Below are 26,555 nucleotides of genomic sequence, written 5' to 3'. Positions count from 1 at the left end.
AGAATAAAAATCAATTCTCAAATAAAATGTGCAAATTAGATCTCAGAGTCCCTTTTGCAAATGACCCATCCAGTTCTTTCTTCCTAGGTAATGGCAAATGTCCTCTACGTGTGGTTGCCCACATAGACAGAATAAAAGGCAGCTATGAGGGCGGTCTGCCAGGGTTGATAAAAAATAAGGTGGGTTTTAAAAAAACAGCAACATAGAATTGCAGAGTTGGAAGGGATCCTGGGGTCATCTAGTCCAACCCTCTGCAATGCAGGAATCTCAACTAAAGCATCCACAGCAGATAGCAGGGGCGCCAACTCCAGGGGGGCGGGCACCCACAATTTTGTTGTTGTGAGTGCCCAGCCTCCACCCTCCGCTGCCAGCTGGCTGCCACCGCCTTGATAATTTTTGTTGCTGTTTTCTGAACGTTTTCCAGCTCAGTGACATCCATTTTCAGTTGAGGCGACCAGAACCCTACATGGTGTTCCTGATGTTCTTATACTGCAGATTTGTATTAGCAGTTTTATTCAGCGGGTCTCCTCTCCGCCTCCCTAGGCTCGGCTTTTCTCACATGCATGTGCAAAGTGTCGCCCGCTCTAGTGCCACCGCAGGAAATCTGTTTGCAATAAATGATTAGAAACACAGAGGATTAGAAGGTCCCAAATTCAATCGCCGGCCTGACAGATGACTTTCTATTTCTAATAACAAACAATTTTTATTATGGCACTATTATTATTTAAACACATCTTTGTACACAAGAGAGACTTCAGTGCCAGACCTGCCTCTGAAGCAAAACTCACACCCACACACCGGGAATCCTGCGAACTGCAGTCCACCCCTCGCACAGCTACAATTCCCAGCACCCTTAGCAAACTACACCTCCCAAAATTATTTCGGGAAGGGTGGAAACGCGTTTGAGATGCGTTGTAGAGACATGATAGACTTGGGGGTTTTTTAAACGTTGTTTTAATTCTATTAGCGTTTGTGGCTTTTTAAAAAAACAACGTTTTTAACTCTTTGAGTTTTTCTCTGCATGGTTTTAACTTCCTTGGTCTGGAGCAGCCTTTCTCAACCTGTGGCTCCCCAGATGTTGTTGAACTACAACTCCCATCACCCCCAGCTAGCAAGGCCAGAGCTCAGGGATGATGGGCGTTGTAGTCCTTTTAATGTTCAATAGGTTATTGTATTTTAGTGTTTTGTTGGAAGCCGCCCAGAGTGGCTGGGGGGACCCAGCCAGATGGGGGGTGTACAAATAATAAAGTATTATTATTATTATTATTATTATTATTATTATTATTATTATCCAACAACATCTGGGGACCCACAGGTTGAGAACGGCTGGTGGAGGAAAGGCAGGATGCAAAATATGGATGAGGGCCGTGCGCGCATTTCTGGGGAAGCCTTGTACCCCCCCTACCCCCCCCCTTTCTCCTTGCAGACCCACAGCGGGGGCAGCCAGTTCATCCCCTCCTGCTTGCCTCCCCCTTGACTCACCCTGGTGGGCACCGTGCCAGCTCCCCACATGCCCAGAGAAGAGGAGGCTTCCCTCTTACCCCGTGGTGCAAGAGGTGCCTTTCCCTCCCCGGATATTTCTCATAGTTGTGACACCCAACCCTGGCGGCTCCACCCCGCGCTCCTGACAGAAGACAGGCGCTGGCAGAGCCCTCTCCACTTCAGAGAGCTCCGAGGAGAAGCAGAGGCCAGACGGGAGCGGGTCGACCTCGGCTGCTGAGCGCCAGGTGGGTGCCAGTCCGGGTGCGCCCTCGGTGCCAAGGGGAGAGCGCGCCCTGGCCATGCGCAAAGGGGCGCCCAGAGGATCGCGGGTGGGAGCAAAGGATGGCTTCGCTGAGAATTTGGAAGGAGGGCGCGCCAGGGGGCACGGGAAGGGTGTGGGTGCCAGGGGGCACGGATGGAGCCCCAGGGGTGATGGACCCTCTGGAGGGGCGTCCAGGGATCAGTGGAGGAAAGAGGGACTTTGTTGCGCATGCTGTGTGTGGTTTTTTTTGGGGGGGGGTGGCGAGAGTGCCGGTGTGGGTGTTGGTGCCAGGAGTGGATGAGCTGCGGGGGTGCTTGGTCCGCGTCGCGGGGAGTTCCGCAGGTCAGTAGGCGAAAGAGCAACCTGAAGTGTCCCTGCGCGTTTTAAAAACTCCGGGGAAGTTGGGATAGGTCTCTAGATCTTAAGCATTCATTTGAAAGATGGGGTTTTGGTTATTTTTTACGGGGGGAGAGTTGGCCTGGAAGATCAGTGAGGGGGTGACCCGGCGGGGGGTCTAGTCGGGACAGGAGAGGACAGAGCAGTCACAGGTGCGAATGGAGAAATCTGCCGATGGAGAAGGTTTTTGGGGGAGGGAGTTGAAGAAAATGCCTGGAAAGAGACGTGCGTTTTTGGTAAGGCGGGGGGGGGGGCGCGCATGGAAGACTGTTCAAGAGGGTCTCATGTCGGGGGGGGGGCAGAATTAATGTCCGGGAGGTGTGGGTGCTAGGGAGGCGAGCACTGAAAACATTTTGAGACTTTGGAAGAGGTGACTTTCCCAGTGATGCAATGCTGGGGAGTTTTTTTGGGGGGTGGAGAGGAACTGGGGTGGGGTCCAAATGTATTAGGTGGCCAGCTCAGGTCAGGACTTATGGGGCAGAGGTCCCTGGCCCCACTCAGCAGAATGGCCAGTGGGTCGCACCCCAGACAAGTGCAATACTGTAATTTGCATTCCTCTCTAATGAGGGACACCCCATAAACCCATTAAGTTTAGAATCCAATCTTATCCAACTGGGCTGGCTGAGAGGGATTCCCCCTTCCTTGTTATCCAGTAAGTTGGTTTTGAAAACAGGTGGGCGCCCATTTCAATAGGGAAGGGGGCTTTGGGCCAGAGTTGGGATTTGGGGAGGGGTCTCGGGGGCAGATCAAGGGCTCAGCTTTTTCTAAGAAGCTGCCGGCCCGTGTGGACAATACAGGGCAGGACGGAGCGAGAATCTGACTCGGTCTTAATCTGATTTATATCCCAGTTGAATGATGTCAGTTCTGGTTTGGTGGCCGTGATTCCCCGGCGAGGATTTGCAAGTTGTTAGAGATGGGTGAGCCTTGTTTGGGAGGGCACCTCCCTCTTGATGGGTGCTAGGAAAAGGGCAGGGCAGCGGTGCCAAGGGGCAGAGGGTGCCAGGCGATGCAGATGAGCTGCGGGTGTTGGTGCGGCGAAGGAAATGAATGGGCTGCTAATCTCAGCTGGAGGAATCTGAGACATAGGAGACATTGAGAAGCTGCGGGCTTTGAAGGTTGAAAATACGGCTTCCCCCTCACCTCTCTCTCTCTCTTTTAAATAGATATTTCTTTCTGATCCTGTAAGTCAGGACAGGGCGGGTAAGGGGACACCTTCGCATTTTGCAAAGATTCCACAAGGACAGCCTTGCAAGGCGGGTTTGGCCAAAATGGAGAAGGACTTGCCCACAGCATTTGGGGATGTTCCACGACTGAACCGGGGATTTCCTTTACAGGGGCCCTATAGAGGGAAGCTTTTAAATATGTGGTGTTTTATTATGTTTCTATATCTGTCGGAAGCCGCTGAAAGGGGCTGAGGCAACCCAGTCAGATGAGGTATAATAATAATAATAATAATAATAATAATAATAATAAATTACTCTGCCCTGTTCTGGTTTTTGGAAATGGATTTGCAACGGAGGCTGTTTGGAGAGATTCGGAGGCAGCAACATCCCAGAAACCAGGGCCGAATCATTCAGAAGGTCCTAGGAATAATAATAATAATAATAATAATAATAATAATTTATTATTTATACACCGCCCATCTGGTTTCCCCAGCCACTCTGGGCGGCTTCCAACAAAGTATTAAAATACAGTAGTCTATTAAACATTAAAAGCTTCCCTAAACAGGGCTGCCTTCAGATGTCTTCTAAAAGTCTGGTAGTTGTTCTTCTCTTTGACATCTAGTGGGAGGGCGTTCCACAGGCCGGTGCCACTACCAAGAAGGCCCTCTGCCTGGTTCCTTGTAGGATGTTGCCCTGTCCTGAATCAGATCATCGGGATCCACCATTGCCTGTTCTGGCTGGCAGCAGTGGCTCTCCAGAGTTTCAGAGTCTCTCCCAGCCCTCGCCAGGGCCAGGGATTAAGCCTGGTGGGACCTTCTGTACGAAAAGGCGGGTGCTGCACCCCTGGGACACAGTCCCATCGCCCTGGTCACACTGCAAAGGGAAGGGGAATCCAGCAACAGGAGGGCGTGAGAGCTGATGCAAGCCTTAAGATCTGGAGATCTGGAAGGGGAACAGCTAAAGCAAATACAAATCTACAGGATAAGAACATCAGGAACACCCTGTAGGGTTCTGGTCGCCTCAACTGAAAACAGAGCTGGAAAACGTTCAGAAAAGGGCAACCAAAATTATTAAGGCGGTGGCAGCCAGCTGGCAGAGGAGGGGGGGAGACTGGGCACCCAAAACAAAAAAATTGTGGGTGCCCGCCCCCCCGGCCCCCTGGAGTTGGTGCCCCTGCCATCTGCTGTGAATGCTTTAGTTGAGATATCTGACTCAGTTGGTGGCGCAGGGATTTTGGGGGTGCTGAGGAAGAGGGCGAGCTGTTTTGGAGAAGGGGGGGCTCAGATAACCCCTGAGTTCTTGGGGTTCAGTGTGTTGAGTTTCAGGAATCTCCTTGCATATTTATTTTTCTAATGGTTCGTTTCTGAATAGATGGGGCAGTTTGTAAGCTGCGGTTTCTGGCCTAGAAGCCCCCTCCGCCTGGTGTGATACCGTGCGCCGAAAGAAACGAACTCTGCACACGCTCAGAAATGCTCTCTTCTCGGGTGAAGTTGCAGCCCTGTTTCTCTGCTGGGGTTTATTTCTTTATTTCTTCAGCGTGTGTGGATGTGTGGGCTCCTCTTACCATCAATATTCACGTTTTATACCATATTTTATGCTGTTTTTTGTAGCATCAATTAAGTTTGTTGTTAGCCGCCCTGAGCCCGGTTTTCTGAACTGGGAAGGGCAGGGTATAAATAAAAATTTATTATTATTATTTATATTATAATATAATATTTAAAAAATAATAAGGCAGCAGCCAGACGAAAACGAGAGCAGAGCATTTCCTCGGTCGACTTCCACTTTCTGTTCCTCTGTCCTGAGAGAAAAGGAGAGTTCTTGGAAGGGGGCCTCAAAGTTTAGTCCAAAAGCAAGAGAACCGCTTTGACCGGCATCACTTTTAGCAGGGCTCCTGTGTGGCAGGCAGAAGTTCAACAGAGGCAGATTTTTTTTCCTCCCCAACTGCACCTGTTGGATTTCTGCCTGTCATGTCCTTGTTCGAAGGCCTTGCGAGAGATGGGAGGGATATGGCAAGCCTGGATCGAGGACCCTGGAGTTCTTTACAAACCTCCACCTGCTGTTGGGAAAAGGATTGCAAGCCAGGTCTCCTGGGTTCCCAGATTTGGCCCCGAGGCTTGTTTAGCTGTTGCTTCATTACAGCTAATGGCCCAACCAGAAACTCAGTTTCACCTGCTCCATCCAGCTGAACCGGCAAACCTCACCGTTCGCACACCTTGGCACCCTCATTAGCTGCACGGAGCCCGTCCCCATTGGCTACCTGGCCAGCAGGTGGGTGGGGCACCCTGGGAGATGAGCAACTTTTTCCTGGGAAGGGATATTCCCAAGTCTCCAGTCCTCCCAACGCACAGGCAAGTCCCTGGCCTCAGCCGCGCCTCAGCTCCTTCCTGCATTCCAGGCCCTGAGGACGTCCACCTGTTCAGCCACCCGGATGAGAGAGGAAATTAATTCTCTGGATCTCGCCCAGTGTGCAAGAGGGCCCCTGAGCATGGGCAGAGTGCTTTTCTTCCCGTGCAGGGGAAACCCAACCTGCAGCAGCCCTCCTCCCCACCCCTGAGACTCCTGGGCTTGATGGGAACACTGGGAAGCTGCCTTATAACTAAAAGGAATCATCAAGGTCAGGGCTGCCTGTTCTGGCTGGCAGCAGCACTGCAGGACTGCAGAGAGGGGGAATTGCAGATGCCCAGCCACTGAGCCAGGGATGCGGGTGGCGCTGTGGGTTAAACCACAGAGCCTAGGACTTGCCGATCAGAAGGTCAGCGGTTCGAATCCCCGCGACGGGGTGAGCTCCCGTTGCTCGGTCCCTGCTCCTGCCAACCTAGCAGTTCGAAAGCACACCAGTACAAGTAGATAAATAGGTACCACTCCAGCGGGAAGGTAAACGGCGTTTCTGTGCGCTGCTCTGGTTCGCCAGAAGCAGCTTAGTCCTGCTGGCCACATGACGCCGGCTCCCTCGGCCAATAAAGCGAGATGAGCGCCGCAACCCCAGAGTCGGCCACAACTGGACCTAATGGTCAGGGGTCCCTTTACCTTTACCTAGCCACTGAGCCGCAGCCCTTGTTGAAGAAGACAAACACTGGGCTGCTGCTAAACGGACTTCCATCTTGATGCACCCCTAAATAATAGCTGGAGGGGACCCCTAGGTTCATCTAGTTCACCCCCTGCGATGCAGGAATCTCAGCTAAAGCATCCGTGCTTAAAAACCTCCAAGGAAGGGCACAGACACAATTGGGCACTCGGTTTCCACAACAACTCCCAGGTGCTTGAAACCATAGTCTAGCCCAGCACCCCAGGGAGTCCCTGCATTAATATCTTGCGAAATGCGTCTTTGTAGATAAGGACGTTCCTGTTTCTTCCCTGCCGACGTTCATCAAGGCTGCCACAAAGTGCTTGTTAGCTTTCAGGTTGGCATAGGAAACCTTTGGCCAAGGACTCTGCGGTGCCACCCAAAGTGGCCTGGGCAGGATGTGTGCAAGGCAGAGGTATTCCAAGCATGCTAACTGGTGGTCATGGGAACAAGCTCTTAAAGATAGCGGCGTTCCCAGCCGGCTGAGTGGAGGTTTAGAGAAAAAGGGACGGGAGGGAATGAGAGAGGTGCGTAAAAATCACGGCGGAGAACGGAGAAAAGCTGTTCTCCCACAACGCCAAAACTCGCAGACATCCAGCAAAGCTGAATGTTGGGATCATCGGGCCTCACAAAGCAAAGTCTTTCTTCGCCGGGAGAGCAGTTGAGCTGTGGAACTCACTGCCACTGGACGCAATAAGGGCACCCATTCAGATGGGCTTGAACAGAGGATTGGCCAGAGAGAGAGAGAGAGAGAGAGAGAGCTCAGGAATGGGGATCTGGCTGGCTGCTGCGAGGACAGAATGCTGGATACGTATTTATTTATTTCAGTCAAGAACCGGTTGAGATGCCAGACTCGATGGGCCTTTGGCTTGATCCAGACTCCAGACACGTATATTAATTCTGAGCCTCCCCCATCGACTCCCATTGCCCCAACTTGCGTGAACTGGACGTTCCATGCTGCCTAAGGCGTCGTTTGAGAAATATTTGGCCCCATCGTATGGAAAATAAGGCTACCACCCTAGACAGCTATCCCAGAGCTCTGAATACTAGCCGTTGACCATGGAGCAGCAGAAATAACAGGTTATTGCTCGCCGTCCTGCTGCCGGGCTTCCCAGAGGCATCTAGGTGACCCACTCTATAGGCCTTTGCTTGTTCCAGCCGATTGTAAGCTCCTTGGGGCAAGCTACTCTTGCGCTCGGCGAAGCTGATAATGGCCCTATGGAAACAAACAAGGATAAAGATGTAAATTCCTGTGTGTGCCATCCTTAAAGGACCTGGGGCACCTTCCCCCTTGCTCCCAGGCTCATCGTGCTGGTTTCGAGCGAGGCATCCTTGATCCAGCCTTGCCCCAAATGGTGCAACCTCCAGAGGGAGCACAACTCCCATCTGGAGGGCACCAGGTTGGGGGACGCTGTATTTCTCTTAGGAACCTGCCTGTTGATGGAGGTGAGCCCCCAGAAATCCGGTGCTTCCACCTCTGGAAAGCACCGGAAGGAGCTTCCACATTTGAAAGTGGGTGGCTCCCAGATGCGGGGCCTTCTTTGTGGTGGCACCCCAGCTATGAGTTCCACTAACACGCGCCTACAAGGGAAAGGTTGGAATGTTTCCTTAGTGCCGTCTCTGTTGTCTTTTGGGCGTCAGGAACAGTCTACTGTGTTTACACTTTCCAAAGCAAGTAAAGTTGTTTGCTTAATCATTATGGATATTGCTTTTTTAACGCCGCTTGAGCAGCAGGTTTTACGATGCCTCATTATGTTAACAGCCAACTGCGGTTTTAATTGTCAACAGGTTTATCATTTTTAGCTTTTCTCTGGGGTTGTGCCAGGTGTCCTGAAGGCAGCGCGGAAAAGCAGAAAGGTCTAAAACGAATGAATAAAGTCCATTTCGGGGGGCAGGAATATTCCACCCAGACCCGAGCCTTGACCTTTCCGTGTGTGGATATTTTTCAGAAAAGGATAGACCGCGCAGCGTCAAAAAGCTGTGGCGAAAGGCAGACCCACACTGGTAGAGCAAGAGACTCTTAACCTCAGGGTCGTGGGTTCGAGTCCAGCGATGGGCAAAAGATTCTTGCATTGGAGGGGGCTGGACTAGATGACCCGTGGTGTCCCTTCCAGCTCTACAAATCCATGATCGCTGGGTGCAAAATAATAATAATAATAATAATAATAATAATAATAATGAAGAATTTTATTTATATCCCGCCCTCCCCAGCCGAAGCCGGGCTCAGGGCGGCTAACAACAATAAAATAGTACAACATTCTAAAATCATTTCATTATAAAATTAATTCAACTCAAATTGATGGCAACCATTGGGCTAGAGTTCTATGAGGATTACAGAGGAGACAGGGGGTCAGACTGTGCCTTGGCCAAAGGCCTGGTGGAACATCTCTGTCTTGCAGGCCCTGCGGAAAGATGTCAAGTCCCACAGGGCCCTAGTCTCTTGTGACAGAGCGTTCCACCAAGTCGGGGCCAATACTGAAAAGGTCCTGGCCCTAGTTGAGGCCAGCCTAACCTCTCTGTGGCCCGGGACCTCCAAGGTGTTTTTGTTTGAAGACCGTAAGTTCCTCTGTGGGACATACCAGGAGAGGCGGTCCCGTAGGTACGAGGGTCCTATAGTGCAGCTGGTATAGCACGGGTGAATGTGATCTTGCAGTGAGGACCCCGTAAGGAGTCTCGCCGCAGGAGTGGGTTTGTAAAAACAGCACTCGTTGCAGGATCAGCTTGCGACAATAAAAAGCAAGGCGTGTGTTGCGCAGGTGGCATCTCACGAAAGGCTCGCAAAAGAAACCTTGTCCGAAACCGTAGAGAGCTGCTACCAGTCTGTGTAGACAGCACAGGACAGGGTGGATCAATGGCCCGACTTATCTAAGCATAGCGTGCTCGGACAGGCAGCAGCACCCCAAGCCCTCAGGCAGAGGCCTGTCACCAGCCCCGGCTATCTGGTCCTCTGGATGTTGACCCACCCAACTCCGAACTGTTCTTGTTGTTTCTGTGAGGTTTATCGCCCACCTTTTCCCCATAGCTGTTATTCTTGGGAGCAGTATTTCAGACAGGCCTTTCCTGGAGATAACGGGGATTTCACCAGGGACCTTTCGCCCTTCCACTTTGCTGTGGCCTCTTCCCAAAGTCCTGTTTTCGACATGCAGGGAAATACCCAAAGCCTTGAACGGAGCCAATTCCAGCTTTACGAAAGCGTTTCTGAATTGTTCTCTCTCTTTCGCCATCCGGGCTGAGCGCAAGGACCTTCTGCCAACTCCTGACGTCTCTCCTTTCCTCCTTTGAAACATCTGTCCACATCTGGAGTGATGTCAGCTAGAGCAGAGGGCAGGCGGGCAGAGGTCGCCCGGTATGTTCTGGGGCGCCCGCCCAGCCCTATTTTTGACCCTCGGATTTCCACATCCAGAGATGGGAGCCCTCGTGTCCAAAGTCACCGGACAGCACCGCTGAGTCAGGAAATATTTGCACGCGAAAAGGGGAAGGGAGCCTGGAAAACAAAACAAAAACCCCAGGGATTAAGAGGTTGGGCACTGGATTTCAAGGAGGGAAATTCCAGGGTGTCTGGCTTTCTTTGGGGGGGGGGGTCCGGGTCAGCACAGCCAAGATTTCGGGTTTCCCCCTAGACACATTCTTAGAAATGAGGTGGAAGAAGGAGAGGGGGTCATAGCTCAGTGACTGAGCACCTTCAAAGCCGCTTGCTTCCTCCAAAGAATTCTGGTAACCGTGGTTTGCTGGGAACTGTAGCGCTGTGGCAGATAAACTACAGTTCCCAAGCTTCTTTGGAGGGGCGTTGCCTGCTTTAAATGTACACTGTGTCCACATCCTGTGAGCATTATAGTCAGGGCCTGTGGGATTCATAAAGCCAGGATCCTGCCATCTCCAACCTGGTGCTCTCCAGATATTTTAGTCCAGGGGTCAGCAACCTAAGGCCCATGGGCCACAAGCGGCCCACGGGGGTCATTTTACCGGCTCACGAGCCGCCCCCAAACTGAGCCGCCCGCTTGGCGAGTCCCCACGCACTGCGCGGATGCCAGAATCGGGCTCTGCGGCAGTGAACATGCCCAGGCAAGGTAAGCCTTGCCGACCCCTGTTTTAGTCTATAGCAGAGGTCAGCAAACTTTTTCAGCAGAGGGCCGGTCCACTGTCCCTCAGACCTTGTGAGGGGCTGGACTATATTTTGGGAAGAAAGAAAATCAACCAATTCCTGTGCCCCACAAATAACCCAGAGATGCATTTTAAATAAAAGGACACATTCTACTCATGTAAAAACATGCAGATTCCCAGACCGTCTGCAAGCCGGATTGAGAAGGCGATTGGGCCGGATCCAGCCCCCGGGCCTTAGGTTGCCTACCCATGATCTATAGCAACCCCACGCGGCATGGCCACAAGGGATGTCCAGGGACTGGTCTCGGTCGAAAGAGAACGTCTGTCCTTCCCGGTACTGTTATGTACTGAGTTGAATAGGATCCAAACTGCAGCAGTCTGATTGGTCCTAGAACAATAGGATCCAAATTGCAGCAGTCTGATTGGTCCTAGAACAATAGGATTCAGAATGCAGCAGTCTGATTGGTCCTAGAACAATGCAGCAGTATGATTGGTTGGCAGGAACCACCCAATCATGCGCCAGATATAAGTGAATCCACAACCTGATTGGCTTACAGTAGAATTCCAGAATTAGCCAATCATGTGCAGCCCATTGTGTAAATAATGTATAGAAAGCAGATACTTTGAGGGGACTTTCATTCATCCCTCCTTACCACTATGAGCTGAATAAAGAGCATGAAATCACTTTGCGACTCTGAGTATATTTCAGGTACCCTCCTCCCAAAACATTTAAGTGGCCTTGCCTAGCCTAGTCCCCATCCAGATGTTCCCAACTACATCCATGCTGGCTGGAGCTGGTTGGAGTTGCAGTTGAGAACATCTGGGGAAGCGCCCAGTTGCCAAAAAAACCAGGTTTAGATCGAACGGGGAGACTGTGGTCTTGGATTCCAGAGTCCTCTGGGACGGGAACTGTTGTTTTTTGCAGATTAGAATGAGGCCAGAGATGGCTTAGAGGGACGCCAATTTTGCCTATCCAGTGCTTTGCACTACAAGTCCCATCAGCAGCACCACTACCCCCCCCCCAAAACAACCAGGAGGGCACCAGGTTGGCAAATGTTGTGCTTGAACCGGTGGATCTCCAGTGTCAATGGACTCTGGGGCCACAGACACGCCGTACATTTAGAGCACCATGACACCGCTTTAAACAGTCATGGCTTCCCTCAAAGAATTATGGGAGCTGTCGTTCGTTAAGGGTGCCGCGCCGAAAGTTGTCAGGATACCCCCTTGCAAAACTACAATTCCCAGTGCTCCCTGTGAAGAGGAATTTTAAAAATAATATTTGATTCTCTTTTCCCCCCATATGGAATACATTTGTTACTCAGCAATTATATTCCAATTCAGCCAAACTAGTCACCTTCCGTGCTCACCCAATATCGATTTTCATAACCCAAATTACATACAATTGTATTTTAAGGTTCTAATTTCCTCCTCTCCAGCATGTTTTTTAATATCTTCTGCTATTTTCTTGCACTTCAAACCCCGTTGTGGCCTTCACGCACGGGAATTAACTTTTAATATAGACTAGGAAAGGTTTCCAGTCTCCTTTGAAATATTTCAAATTTGTATATTCTTTCAGTGGCGTCAGTTTTGCCATCTCCCGTGAAGAGGGGTTGATTGTTCGTCCACTCTGAGAATTGTAGTTTGGGGTGTGAAGGGCGCTTTTAAATATATGGCCTGACTGTGGCCTGGCTCCCACCAGCCAGTGGTCAGTGGTCAGGGATGACAGTCGGAGACAGAGTGGATTTAATTTAAATCAAATCGATTTAAATTACTAGTCAGTAAGACTTGATTTAAATCATGTATATTTTTACAGAAAGACTCATTCTTGCTGGCATCATCTTAATTTTACAACCAGGTGAAGGCTTCGTGTTCAGAATAATAAATTTTCAGAGTAGTTTTTACAGTTATCTCAAAAATTACAGATTTGGTTATACTATTAGAAATGCATTGACCAATCATCAAGAAATTATTGTGAGGTTTGATAAGTTAACTGTTTATAGTTGGACAACTTTTCTGCTGCACCTTATTGGAAGGAGAAAAATAATCATTTCCTTAGTAACAGTTTAAACAATTTATTTAACTAAAACAATGACATTATAGCATGTATTCATGTTGGTTAACTGATGTGGTTAAACAATTAAAAAAAAATAACCTTAAGTTTTAGCAAACATGAAAAACTTGAAACAAATCCTTATTTCCTGATGGACTATAATGTAACTTAAATAGAAAACTATCTTTAGAAGAGTGGCAGATGAGGATGATGGAATATGAAGAATTGGCGAAGCTGACTGGGAAAATCTGAAACCAGAGTGATCAAGCTTTCCAAAAAGACTGGAGTAAATTTGTACAACATTTGAAGGATAATTGTAAACATAGAACTACACTAGCAGGGTTGAATTAACAAGACTTGTAATGTTAATGAGTATTACCTTTTTATATCTATTTAAAATTTGGGATCATTGGAGTATGTGAAATGTATGGTAAATTGGAAGAGGTACAAATGCTATGATATAGAAATGAATTATGAAAACCATGAGACAGGAGGGAAGTCGATTAGCTCATAAGAGCAAGAAGTAAAGTTAAGAATAAGGTTGTATTTAAATACTATAAAATGGAAATTTAAAAATATATATTATTTTTAAAAATAGAAAGATTTTTCCTCCAAAAGCCTTTTATTTTAAAAAACCAATTTAAATAAAAAAAAATCCAATACGTTAAAAAATAATAATAAAAAAAATCTTTTGATTTTTTTTTTTTATCCACCTGGGTTGGAGATCAATCACTCTGCAAGGGAAAGCTGTGAAATAAAGCCAAGAGAGCAGATTGGGATGCAGAGAGGATTATATCGCTTTAAAGAAGGGATTGGGCCTTCAAATGACTCTCACCTGGGCAGCATCTTCTAGCCATATAATCCTAGGTTTTCAGAGGCTGGGGAGAACACCCACAGGAAGTGACAAAGGTGGCTTAAAAATGAATGGCAGAGCTGGTGTTTAGCAGCGTCCCAGCCCTGGATAAGAATGTAGAAAGAAGCCGGGCTTGATGATGGAAGAGGCTTTAGAGTAGAGTCATACTCTCACTCAATTTATTTGTGTACCAATCCGTTTCCCTGGCTGCCAGGAGGAAAGCGAGGCTTTGTGGTTTCGGCTGGTGGCAGCCTGGGGTGGTTGCCACCTTTTGTTTCTGGCACGGTGCCTGTGCTCTTGACAGAGGCGTGGCAGTCCCACATTCAACAGGCGGTGTGGCAAGTTGGGGGAAACACCCCCTGTTGAATTCTGGAATTCCATGCCTTCAGTTCAAGGTATGAGAACCGATTTTTTTCCCCCCAGGCTGAGCCTTAGAAGTTTGAAAGCCAGGACTTCTGAGTTGTCTAATCTGGGAGGGAGTCTTTGCAGGTGGAGCAAAGGGGAACTCTGATTCCAAAATCGCAAAAAGACTGCTATGTTTCTTCTGCAGATGGGAGGAAGTTTTATTCTCTGTTAATTAATATTAATTAATGATTTGGTTGACCATCTGATAAGGGACCTCACGTGTCGAAACGGGAAAAGTTAATTCAATATGCATGCAGGAATTGATAGATGGATATTGCGATGTTCTGTAAGGTTTGAAGATAAACTAGAATTAATTGGGGAATATGATGGGGAACCATCTAGTAGGGCGTGCGGGAAGTCAGATTTGGGGGGGAAATGTTACATTTGTTCCGATTTGGGAAAACGTTAAATTTGTTTCGATTTAATTTGTTTTCATTAGTGACCGATTTGTTAAAAAAAAATGAAAATCAATAAAAAAAGATTTGCCAAGAGAACTCGGATTGCGAGTTCTGGCATCCAATTCTAGTTTTGGAAGGGAAAATCTGGGGAGAAGCTATGGGTCCCGTCGTCCCCCCCCCCCCCCCGCTGACATGGCGGTTCTGTATAAGTTCTGCCTCTGCCAAGATGCTATCAGATAGCAAGGAAGACCCACCATCGCTGAAGGAGATACTGGGTTACTGTTCCAGTCGCTGTGCCAGCCTCTATCCTGGGGCCTAGTAGTCAGTTACGGATGTGATGACTCTCTAGAATGCCCATTGCATGCTTCCCACACAGTTGCCAGCCTCCCAGCTGGGAGAAATAGGGTTTTCTGCTGCTAAAATGCAGCTATGTCTGGAGTGGAGTGAATAAAACAGTTGAGTACAGTGGTACCTCGGGTTACATACGCTTCAGGTTACAGACTCCGCTAACCCAGAAATAGTACCCTGGGTTAAGAACTTTGCTTCAGGGTGAGAACAGAAATTGCGTGGCGGTAGCGGGAGGCCCCATTAGCTAAAGTGGTGCTTCAGGTTAAGAACAGTTTCAGGTTAAGAATGGACCTCTGGAACGAATTAAGTACCCGAGGTACCACTGTAGTAAAAAAGGTAAAGGGACCCCTGACCATTAGGTCCAGTCGTGGCCGACTCTGGGGTTGCAGCGCTCATCTCGCTTTATTGGCCGAGGGAGCCGGCATACAGCTTCCGGGTCATGTGGCCAGCATGACTAAGCCGCTTCTGGCGAACCAGAGCAGCGCACGGAAACACCGTTTACCTTCCCGCTGGAGCGGTACCTATTTATCTACTTGCACTGGTGTGCTTTCGAACTGCTAGTTTGGCAGGAGCAGGGACCGAGCGACGGGAGCTCACCCCGTCGTGGGGATTCGAACCGCCGACCTTCTGATTGGCAAGCCCTAGGCTCTGTGGTTTAACCCACAGCACCACCCGCGTCCTACCACTGTAGTACAGACTCGAAATTTTGTCCTCCGGAGCTACAGTGCCCCTAGTGCCGGGAAACGGGGTTGTATTCACGGTTTCTTCTCTTCCTTCTCTGCAGACAAGATGCCGGTGGCAGACACTCGCGGGGACGCGGGGCGATGGACCAATGTCAGTTACCGCGTGCGGCAGCCCAATCAGCCGGAGACCGGGCCCAGGAGGAAGAAGAGGAATTGGTTCCACAAATGCTGCGCCTGCTGCTCGGGCCAGGGGGACGACGACTGGGGTCCCTCGCCTGGGGAGGTCCCAGGAGCACGGAGAGAGCCTGTCATCCGAGGTGAGCTTCTTGGGTGAGGGTGTGCAAGACACTTGCCAGGCGAGAGAGCCGGGGTCAAATCAAAAGACTGTGCAGAGTGTGCAGACGTGTTTATTTATTTTTTAAATATTATTTTTATTAATTTTTCAACATAACATTTTCAACAGTAATTCAACATACTTTCATATCTTATACCATTTATTTTTACTTCCATCAATCACATCTGAAAAATTTCCAATCTATTCACTTAATATACATTTCTTTTTTAAAAAGATTTTTATTCATTTTTCATTTTCGTTCACTACACGCATCTCAAATTCTTAACATTTACTATATATTCCTCCCTCCCCTCCAAAACTTCCCCAAACCTACGTTTCTGGTTTGTTTCTATTTTCACCCGCTTTGCTATCGTTCAACAGAGAAAGTTATGAATAACACAACATCAAACCTTAAAAACATAAAAATAAAATTAAATACATCATCCTATTTCACTATCTTCCAAACATTTTCTGGTGCTAATAATGTAGATGTTTATTTAAATCCTGCCATCAAGTCTATTGCCTTTCTTTGTTTCTGCAAATATAATATGAATGGTTCCCAATCTTTTTCAAAGTCTCTGTTGTCTTTTTCTCTAAGTCTTTCTGTCATTTTTGCCAGTTCTGCATAGTTCATCAACTTCTCTTGCCATTGTTCTTTAGTTGGTATTTCTCCAGTCTTCCAATTACATTTCTTACTTCCACTATTACATTTAAACCTCATAACTAATATCTCTATCCTTTCTGTGCTTTGCAAGGTTTCATATATTTTTCCTTACAAAACTTCTTGTAGTCCTACTAGCGTAATTTGTTGATTACAGTTGCTCTTCAAATAGTTCGTATATTTCTTCCAGTCGTCTGTGAATCTCTGGTCCCGCAGGTTTCGAATCCTTCCTGTCATTTTATCTAATTCTGCGTAGTCCATTAATTTTGTCTGCCATTCTTCTTTCATCGGGATTTCTTCTTGTTTCCGTTTCTGGGCTAACAATACTCTTGCCACTGTTGTTGCATATAAAAACAATTTAACACCTTGCCTATTAATATCTGAGTGTGCAGACGTGTTTAAATCCTGCTCATCATCATCCCTTTTAATTTGTATACCGTCCTTCTATCTTACAATACCCAAAGTGGTTTACAAGCTGAAGAAACAAAGAATGTCCACCTCATAACAATCTAACGCAAGACAAAAATGTGATAATGAAATGTAACTTTAAAATAAGCAACCTACATCAAATAAATTAGCGTTCAACAATTATTAGAATAGTATAGAATAATAATATCAGCATATAAAAATTAAAACGAAATCCACTCTTAACAGTTACAACAAATAATTTCTAAACTACAATCATCAATAAGACAACGGCAAGCCACAGAGCATAAAATAATACAATCCAAATTGAGAAGCAGGGACTAGAGGCAAGTGGAAGAAGACCTTGCCTGATGAAGTCTCTCCCCTCTCCTTCTGTACTCTGGTGCAGCTGCACAGATTTTTGGGCTTCTCTCGAAGTTTTGAAACTGGAATTTGTAGGAAGGTGTTGATTTGAAATTCAGCTTTGAGAGAGAGGTTTTAAAACACACATGCTTACAAAAATAGAAGTTCATCTGACTAAATCAGCCTTCACCAGCCCAGTGCCATCCAGATGTATTGGACTACAACTCCCATGATGGGAGTTATAGCCCAGAACATCTGGACAGCGCCATCATGGGAGTTGTGGTGCAGAACATCTGGATGGCGCCATCATGGGAGTTATAGGCCAGAACATCTGGATGGTGCCATCATGGGAGGTGTAGCCCAGAACATCTGCGTGGCACCATCATGGGAGTTGCAGCCCAGAACATCTGGACGGTGCCATCATGGGAGGTGTAGCCCAGAACATCTGCGTGTTACCATCATGGGAGTTGCAGCCCAGAACATCTGGACGGCGCCATAATGGGAGTTGCAGCCCAGAACATCTGGATGGTGCCATCATGGGAGGTGTAGCCCAGAACATCTGGACGGCGCCATCATGGAAGGTGTAGCCCAGAACATCTGGATGGCACCATCATGGGAGGTGTAGCCCAGAACATCTGGATGTCACCAGGCTGCTGTAAGCACTGGGGACAGAGATCTCCCCTCTTGTCTTCTGTAATAAAATTTTATTTACCGTATTTTTTGCTCAATAAGACTCACTTTTTCCCTCCTAAAACGTAAGGGGAAATGTGTGTGCGTCCTATGGAGCGAATGCAGGCTGCGCAGCTATCCCAGAAGCCAGAACAGCAAGAGGGATCACTGCTTTCGCTGCACAGTGATCCCTCTTGGTGTTCTGGCTTCTGGGATTCAGAATATTTTTTTTCTTGTTTTCCTCCTCCAAAAACTAGGTGCATCTTGTGGTCTGGTGCGTCTTATAGAGCGAAAAATACGGTATATCCTGCCCTCCCCAGCTGAAGCCGGGCTCAGAGCGGCTAACAACAATAAAACAATAAATAAGGCATTATGCACATGACTGATACTGTTTTGACATGTGAACCTTATTGCCAATATTTTAGGAACCCTTCTCTCTTCCCTGAATGGAGAAATCCACTGGCGATCCTTTAGCAGAATTGTTGGCAATGCATCGGAATAAATTCTGTACCCTTCGATGGGTTTCTGCTGTACTCCTTCCATATGTTTTCAGGCCCTCCCTGTTTCCAACGAAGGAGTCTCGCCAGGCGAGATGTTGACATCGGTCAACGGTGTGATGCGGCAGCAGAAAAAGCTAACACAATTCTGTGCTGGACCCCACCTGGAATATTGTGTCTGGTTCTGGGCGCCACAATTTAAGAAAGATATTGACAAGCTGGAACTTCAGTTCCCTCCAGCTGAGGTGGGGGACTCAATTTCACTGGCAGAGGTGGGGTGGGCATCTGTCAGAGATTCTGTCTTGTTAATAAATGTAGTCTTATTGATTTCCAATATATAAATTACAAAAGAGAGAGAAAGGTACAGAAACAAAACCCCAACTCTCTCCACTCCAGGACGGATCAATCTGTTATTGTTATTTTTAAATTTTTATTTATTTGGTTTTTCAACTTAAAATTTTACAGAGATATGTCAAACGTAAATCATAAACACAAGATTCCAAGGAATCTCCTTCCATCCTCCCCTTTGTGGGTCCTATTATTAATCATTTCCTCCCACATCTTTTGTGATCATCCGAACCCTTTACCTCTTCCGTTATGTCCAGAATTCAACCTTAAACTACAAGTGATACTCCACTAACGATTTTAACCGTTAATCTAGTTAAGTTTGCCCAAGTCCAATCTGTGATTTCGGTAGCTGCCATTCTTCAGCATTGCCAGTAAAGTGTTTCATAAAAGGATGCCGTGTTTCAAGAAAATCGCCCACATTATTTGTATTATTTGATGCACGTATTCTCTTGGTTAATGTTCGCAGTGCCGGATTTATGTATAAGCCAAACAAGCTAAAGCTTAGGGCCCCACTCTCTTGGTGGACCCCCATAAAAATTAAAGGGGAAAAAACCCCTGGGTGTACATTTCCAAAATATAAGATATAAAACAAATAAAATAAAACAGGCATAGGCAAACGGCCCTCCAGATGTTTTTGGGACTACAATTCCCATCATCCCTGACCACCGCTCCTGTTACCTAGGGATGATGGGAGTTGTAGTCCCAAAACATCTGGAGGGCTGAGTTTGTCTATGCCTGAAATAAAACCTACATACAGCAACAGTGTTTTGTGTTGTGCAGGCTCCTATGATCTAAGGCCTGCTAGCCTGCTCCCTAAAATATCACTGTTTTGCTCCTTTCTATATAGAGGGTGCCTGCATTCTGCGCGGACTGCTTGCATGGCAACATGGGCAAATGGCTTGAGATACCAATGAGGTCCATAAATGACCATATAGAATATATTCAACCCCCCCAAAAAGTGACAATTTGTTGCTGACAAAGGACAGCTGGACATATAAAGGGCCCCATTGCCTTCAGTAGCTTAGGGCCTTGTCAAACCTGAATGTCAGGGGGTTTTTAGGCAGAGATTTTTGCATTGCAGGGGACGTGATGAGCCTTCCAACCATACAATGCCGGGATTCTAATAATAATAATAATAATAATAATAATAATATATTATTTATACCCCGCCCGTCTGGCTGGGCTTCTCCAGCCACTCTAGGCAGCTTCCAACAAAATATTAAAATACAGTAATGCATCAAACATTAAAAGCTTCCCTAAACAGGGCTCCCTTCAGATGTCTTCTAAAAGTCTGGTAGTTGTTGTTCGTTTTGACATCTTTTCCTCCCTCCCTTGAGCAGAGGGCATGCTGGTGGTCAGCGGCGTGGACCTCATGAGCGGCCGATCCAGCAGCAACCGCCGGGCCCACCACACAAACGAGTTCGAGTACGAAAATCTCATCCTCCGCCGCGGCCAGCCCTTTGACATGAAGCTCCAGTTCCGTCAGCCGTACGACCCTGAGGAGCACCGCATCTGCCTCGAGTTCCTTATCGGTGAGCGTGCCGAGAAATGGAGGGATATCTGGCCGTCGGTCGCGGGGGGGGGGGGAGGAGTGGGGCAGGGGCCTTCGCTGCTTTTAAACAGAGCGTCTAGTCCTTGTGACTGAGCTGCTGAGTTTGGAGGAACTAGGCGAGACGGAAGCAGGCCAGAAATAGCCGCCCAATGTTCTGCAGCACACCTGGGTGTTGTTCAAGTAACTCCGCTTTTTCTCCCAGCTGCGGAATCCATTGCCACATTGTACAGTGGTTCCTTGGTTCGCAAACTTAATCCGTTCCGGAAGTCCGTTCCGAAACCAAAGCGTTCCAAAACCAAGGCCCGCTTCCCCACAGAAAGTAATGCAAAACGGATTCATCCGTTCCAGACTTTTCAAATCAACCCCTAAAACAGCAATTTAACATGAATTTTACTATCTAACGAGACCATTGATCCATAAAATGAAAGCAATAAACAATGTTCTGTAGTCACACACCAATCCATCAGTAGCTGAACTGGGTTGCGCACAGTCACAAGAGCAAAACAAAAAAGCCACAAAAACGCAAGATAAATAGCAAAAACAGACAGACCTCAGCATAACACTCAAAATGGAAGCATGGCACTCAAAACGGAGCACGTCCGGCTTCCGAAAAATGTTCGCAAACCCAACACTTACTTCCGGGTTTGCAGTGTTTGGGTTCCAAGTTGTTTGAGAACCAAGGGACCACTGTACAGGGTTGATGCCTAGCTTAGGGAAGTTCGAAAATGCACAAGGGAGGTGCCTAAATGGACCTCCTTCTTCTTGGGAAGTGAGGATAGGTGAGAGGGCTGTTGTTTTCGTTCCCCGATGATGGGCTTCCCAGAGGCATGTGTCTGAATGTATGAAGCAAGAAGGGTTGATCTAGCATAAGGTTGCCAGGCGTCCCCGGATTTACAAATCAGTCCCCATACAAAATCAATTGAAGTTGAAAAGTTTCCCCAGATTCATTGAAAAAAATCTGGTAACCTTAAATTCTAGCAGGCCTGCCCTGGTGTGTATTTTTTACAGGAGCTTGTACCCCTCTTTGCGCAAATAATATTCCGATCAGAGAATGTAAGTTCCCCCTGGTGCAAATCATGATGTTTATGTTTTATGCCTAACACAAATAGCCTCAAAAAGCTCAGGAGTGGGGTCTCCTGAGTGGGGTCCCAGGCTTGCACCGCAAGGGGGTCACTTTGGTGCTGCGACCTCAGCAAAAACAACGCAGGAGGCAGCAGCTAAGAGGTCTGGGTCTGCAGCCACAGCAGGTGCTGTGATTCTCCAGTGGTTTGACTCCACCCTTGGAGGTGCACTCCATTGCCTCTCAAGACAGATATCAACGACGACTTCACACAGTCCAGGTTCCTGTGATTCTAAAGTGTGGTGTAGTGGTTCAGAGCGGTGGACTCGTAATCTGGTGAACCGGGTTCGCGTCTCCGCTCCTCCACCTGCAGCTGCTGGGTGACCTTGGGCCAGTCACGCTTCTCTGAAGTCTCTCAGCCCCACTCACCTCACAGAGTGTTTGTTGTGGGGGAGGAAGGGGAAGGAGAATGTGAGCCGCTTTGAGACTCCTTCGGGTAGTGATACAGTGGGATATCAAATCCAAACTCTTCTTCTCGCAGGGCAGGGAGGGGGTCAAACCCGATGACCCTCTACCGTTCTGTTTTGCTGCGATCCCAAGGTTCAGAGATGAGCCAAAACGCTCAGCAGGGCTTTGCTCAGCTGCCCTAAGTGAAGCGAGGTTGCTTCTGAGCATGTGCAAAGTGTCTTTCCCTCTCCTTCCCATTCTCACCCACACCAAACATTTCTTGGTCAGAAAGTAACCAGGACAGGATTGAGATGCATCTTAGCATCCCACAAATTTCACTGAGGCCACGGCTGCAGTGTTCCCTACTGTCGAGGTGCAGGCAGAAATTCACCGGGTGAAGCTTGGTTCTCAGCCTGCCCTCTTGGATTTCTGCCTGCCCTCCCCTCAGCAGCACAGTTGCCCTGGGGTTCTGCAGCCAAGAGCTTTCGCTCCCAGAGGACGTGTCCCGTTTAGTGGCTGAACTGGTCTGTGTTCCTTATCTGCTCAAGTGGGCGAGGAATGTGGCTCTCAGCGTCCCGGGATGCGTTGCTAAACTTCGCTCGGGAGCGCAGGGTTTGGTAGCGGGGATGGGCTGGCAGGCAGCCTGTTTTCTTGGCTTCCGGCCCAGCCGTTCCCATAATTAAGCCCTCGTTTCCCCCAACACCGCCATTCTGTTCCTCCTTGCCTGAGATTAAAAAACAGAAAACATCCCACCCTCTGATTAGCTTGCAAGGCCGGCCGCCTCTGTAATTTCTTGGGTTCGGGGGCCCTTCTGCATTCCACAGCATCTACTGGGAGGGGAACGTGCTCCTTCGAACGGCCCACCCAGAATCACAGTACGGCCCCCTGCCCTCAGAGAGGGCAGACGTGGCGTTTTAGGAGAGGCACATTTTTGAAAAGACGTAAGAGGTGGTTCGCAGAGGTCAAGCACTTGCTCTGTATGCAGAAGTCCTGGGTTTGATTCCTGACATCTCCAGGTACAACTGCGGAACTAATAATAATAATAATAATAATAATGAGTTATTTATACCCCCTTCATCTGGCTGGCTTTCCCCACTCTGGGCAGCTCCCAGCAGAATACAGTGGTACCTCCGGTTACGTACTTAATTTGTTCCGGAGGTCCGTTCTTAACCTGAAACTGTTCTTAACCTGAAGCACCACTCTAGCTAATGGGGCCTCCCGCTGCTGCTGTTGCTGCCGCTGCCTGATTTCTGTTCTCATCCTGAAACAAAGTTCTTAACCTGAGGTACTATTTCTGGGTTAGCAGAGTCTGTAACCTGAAGTGTATGTAACCTGAGGTACCACTGTATTGAAAACACGATAAAACATCAAACATTCAAACTTCCCTGAACAGGGCTGCCTTCAGATGTCTTCTAAAAGTCAGATAGTTGCTTATTTCCTTGACATCTGATGGGAGGGCGCCACCACCGAGAAGGCCCTCTGCCTGGTTCCCTGTAACCTCACTTCTCTCAGGGAGGGAACCGCCAGAAGGCCCTCTGCGCTGGACCTCAGTGTCCGGGCTGAACGATGGGGGTGGAGACGCTCCTTTGGGTATACTGGGCCGAGGCCGTTTAGGGCTTTAAAGGTAGCTGGAAACCCAGGTCACATAGAATCAAAGAGTTGGGAGGGATCAACCCCTGCAAGGCAGAATTTTTTTGCCCGACGTGGGGCTTAAACCCATGACCCTAAAGAGCCTCGTGTTCCATTGACCAAGCTATGGGCCAATGACCGCATCATACCTTTAAAGCACAAAGCTCCCCCGCTGAGGAATCCTGGGAAGTGTAGTTTACCTGTCGCAAAGCTACGAGTCCCTGCATCCGGAACAAACAGCAGTTCCAAGGAATCCTTTGGGGGAAAACCATGTGCCCTTTCTTAAAAGCAGAGGTTGGGTAGTGATCTGTCGGGGATTCTTTAGCTGACACTCCTGCAGGGTTGGACTAGATGGGGAGCCCTTCGAACCCCACAGTTCTCTGAGTCTATGAAATGAGTTTAGAGGGTTTGGTGTGGATTTGGCCTCTGTCAGAGGAGATGGCACTGGGCTGGATGGTCAAATAGTGAGTCGTGATGTAAGATAGTTCCTACTTGGGGACTTCCCTGGCTTTTTTCTGGCCCACGTAGGACCGGTCTGGATAGTTAGCCTTGGTGAAGACTTGACGTTTTCGTCCCCCAAAAAGTTTTTGAGTTTCTGCTGAAATGAGGCTGCATTTTATTGTTGTATGTTAATCTTGTTTTTAAGTTGTATTTCAATCAATTGTTTTTATATCGGGTGTTAGCCGCCCTGAGCCTGGTCTTGGCGGGGAGGGCGGGGTATAAATAAATTTTTTTTTTTTATTATTACTATTATTATTATTATTATTATTATTATTATTCCTCAACCCCGTGCTCAGTTCCCAGGGGGCAGAGAAGGGGTCGCCAATGGGAGGGGGGCCTCCACTGGCTACAGCCATGGACTACCCCTCTATTCTGCGTTGGTCAGGCCGCCACCTGGAAAACTGCGTCTGATTCTGGGCGCCACAGTTTTAACAAGGATATTGACAAGCTGGAACGTGTGCAGAGGAAAGCGACCGAGACGATCGAGGGTCTGGGAAAACAAGCCTTATAAGGTCCGGTTGAGGGAGTTGGGGGTGTTTAGCCTGAAAAAGAGGAGATATGATAGTCATCTTCTCAGGGGCTGTCACATGAAAGATGGTGCAAGCTTGGGGTTTTTTTTTCCCTGCTCTGGATGGCAGGACTCGAACCCATGGCTTCAAGTGACAAGAAAGGAGATTCCGACTCAACATCAGGAAGAAATTTCTGGCAGTTAAGAGCTGTTTGACAGGGGAACGGACTTCCTCGGGAGGTGGTGAATTCTCTTTCCTTGGAGGTTTTTAAGCGGAATCTGTTATGGATGCTTTAGCTGAGATTCCTGCATTGCAGGGGATGGACTAGATTACTCTAGGGGTCTCTTCCAGCTCTGTGATTCCCTCGGCCATTGCTTGGAGGTAATGTGAGTTGCTGGTCCCATCACCTCCTGGCAAATAGAAGGGGAAGAAATGGAGGCAGTGAGAGATTTTACTTTCTTGGGCTCCATGATCACTGCAGATGGTGACAGCAGTCATGAAATTAAAAGACGCCTGCTTCTTGGGAGAAAAGCAATGACAAACCTAGAAAGCATCTTAAGAAGCAGAGACATCACCTTGCCAACAAAGGTCCGTATAGTGAAAGCTATGGTTTTCCCAGTAGTGATGTATGGAAGTGACAGCTGGACCATAAAGAAGGCTAATCGCCGAAGAATGGATGCTTTCGAATTCTGGTGCTGGAGGAGACTCTTGAGAGTCCCATGGACTGCAAGAAGATCAAACCTCTCCATTCTGAAGGAAATAAGCCCTGAGTGCTCTCTGGAAGGACAGATCCTGAAGCTGAGGCTCCAAGACTTTGGCCACCTAATGAGAAGAGAAGACTCCCTGGAAAAGACCCTGATGTTGGGAAAGATAGAGGGCACAAGGAGAAGGGGACGACGGAGGACGAGATGGTGGGACAGTGTTCTCGAAGCTACCAGCAGGAGTTTGAGCAAACTGCGGGAGGCAGTGGAAGACAGGAGTGCCTGGCGTGCTCTGGTCCATGGGGTCACGAAGAGTCGGACACAACTAAACAACAACAATGTGAGTTGCAGGCTGGCAAGACCTGAAGGGAATTGCATTGTCTGCCTCTGGATTGGAGAGATGGTCGGCTTTTGGATTAGCGGGAGAGCTTCTACTTTGCATGCAGACAGTCCCAGATTCAATCCTAGGCATTCCCAGGTAGGGCTTGCCTGAAACCTCAGAGTGGTGCTGCCAGTCAGTGCAGGCATCTCTGAATTAGATGGGCTGGGGTTCTCACTGCACGAGGAAGGATTCCTCTGCCCCTTCCTATTGATGGTGAAACACGGAGTGGCCCTGTTTTGCAGGTAGATCTGAGATTTAGTTTATGGTGTCACCGCTGCAGCCTGGAAGGCAGGAAGAGGGAGTCGGTGAAAGGGACCTCTGAGCAAATGCAGAGTTCTCTCACTGCTGGAGAGACTTCTCACCCCAAAGACCCCGGAGGGTCCCAGTTACTGGTAGAATGGATTGTCTGAGCTGATGATATTTGACGGCTTCATTTGCTCCTAGGAATTGGTGTTGGCAATGGAGGGCGATTGACAGATCAGAAGGCGGTGTGCTCTTTTTGAAGAACTCAAGCATTGGGTAGGATGCGTTTAATAAGATAATTGAGGGCATTGGTCCCAGGGACCATCAACATCAAAGGGAAACCACAAAACTGCCCAATGCTGCAAGGACAATTGATGGGAATGGCTGCTCTTGCCCAAACAGCCCAATTTGGTGCCCACATAATTATTTGGCTGCAGGAAATGAGACCCAGCAGAATCCTTTATTCTCTGCCTGGCTAATCACACAGATCCTTACCAACCCTTATTTGAGGCTGCTTCCGGAGAGCCCATTTCCTTGACCGTTCAACTATGATTTGCTTGCAGGGAAAGGAGATGACGTTTGCCATTTATGGAGCATCCTTCCACCCCGATTCTTTTGTGGGGAGGTTTGAGGTTTGATGGCGTCGGTGTCACACTTTCTGCCTCGTTTTCCTTATTACACAAAAAAAGCACCCCATTTAGCAGGGGAGGGGGTTCGTTGCGCCAGCGGCGGTGCGCGATGGAGCCCCAAAATAGTGACAGTCTGGGAGCAACCTTTGTCTGGCAATTGAGCAGTCCTCCATGCACGCTTCAAACTTGGTTTCTGGCCATAAAAGCAGGAGTATTTTAGGATGTATTTTAATTGATTGCCTGATTTTATGTTAATGTGTTATACATTTGATGTTAGCCGCTCTGAGCCCGGTTTTGGGTTGGGAGGGCGGGGTATAACTAAATATTATTATTATTATTATTATTATTATTATTATTATTATTATTGGTTCATTCATACATTAAGTTGTGTTGGGAGTGGATTGAGAATCCATGTTGTTG

The 26,555-nt window shown here is 48.1% G+C and overlaps 1 protein-coding gene across 1 annotated transcript in view; it reads left to right on the top strand.

The window, feature by feature from the left end:
- The first annotated feature begins 1,595 nt into the window (after positions 1-1,595).
- The window catches only part of TGM1 (transglutaminase 1), a 52,142-nt gene continuing 27,182 nt past the window's right edge, over positions 1,596-26,555 (top strand). Inside the window, 3 exon segments of the mRNA XM_080979707.1 lie at positions 1,596-1,727; positions 15,307-15,522; positions 19,823-20,014. Coding sequence (XP_080835833.1) covers positions 15,312-15,522; positions 19,823-20,014 — 403 coding nt within the window. The 5' untranslated portion in view covers positions 1,596-1,727; positions 15,307-15,311.

The sequence above is a fragment of the Podarcis pityusensis genome (assembly GCF_964106645.2).
Source record: "Podarcis pityusensis genome assembly, chromosome: 13".
Lineage (NCBI taxonomy): Eukaryota > Metazoa > Chordata > Lepidosauria > Squamata > Lacertidae > Podarcis > Podarcis pityusensis.
The sequence above is the reverse complement of the archived record's forward strand: the minus strand, read 5'-3'. Positions and strand labels throughout refer to the sequence as shown.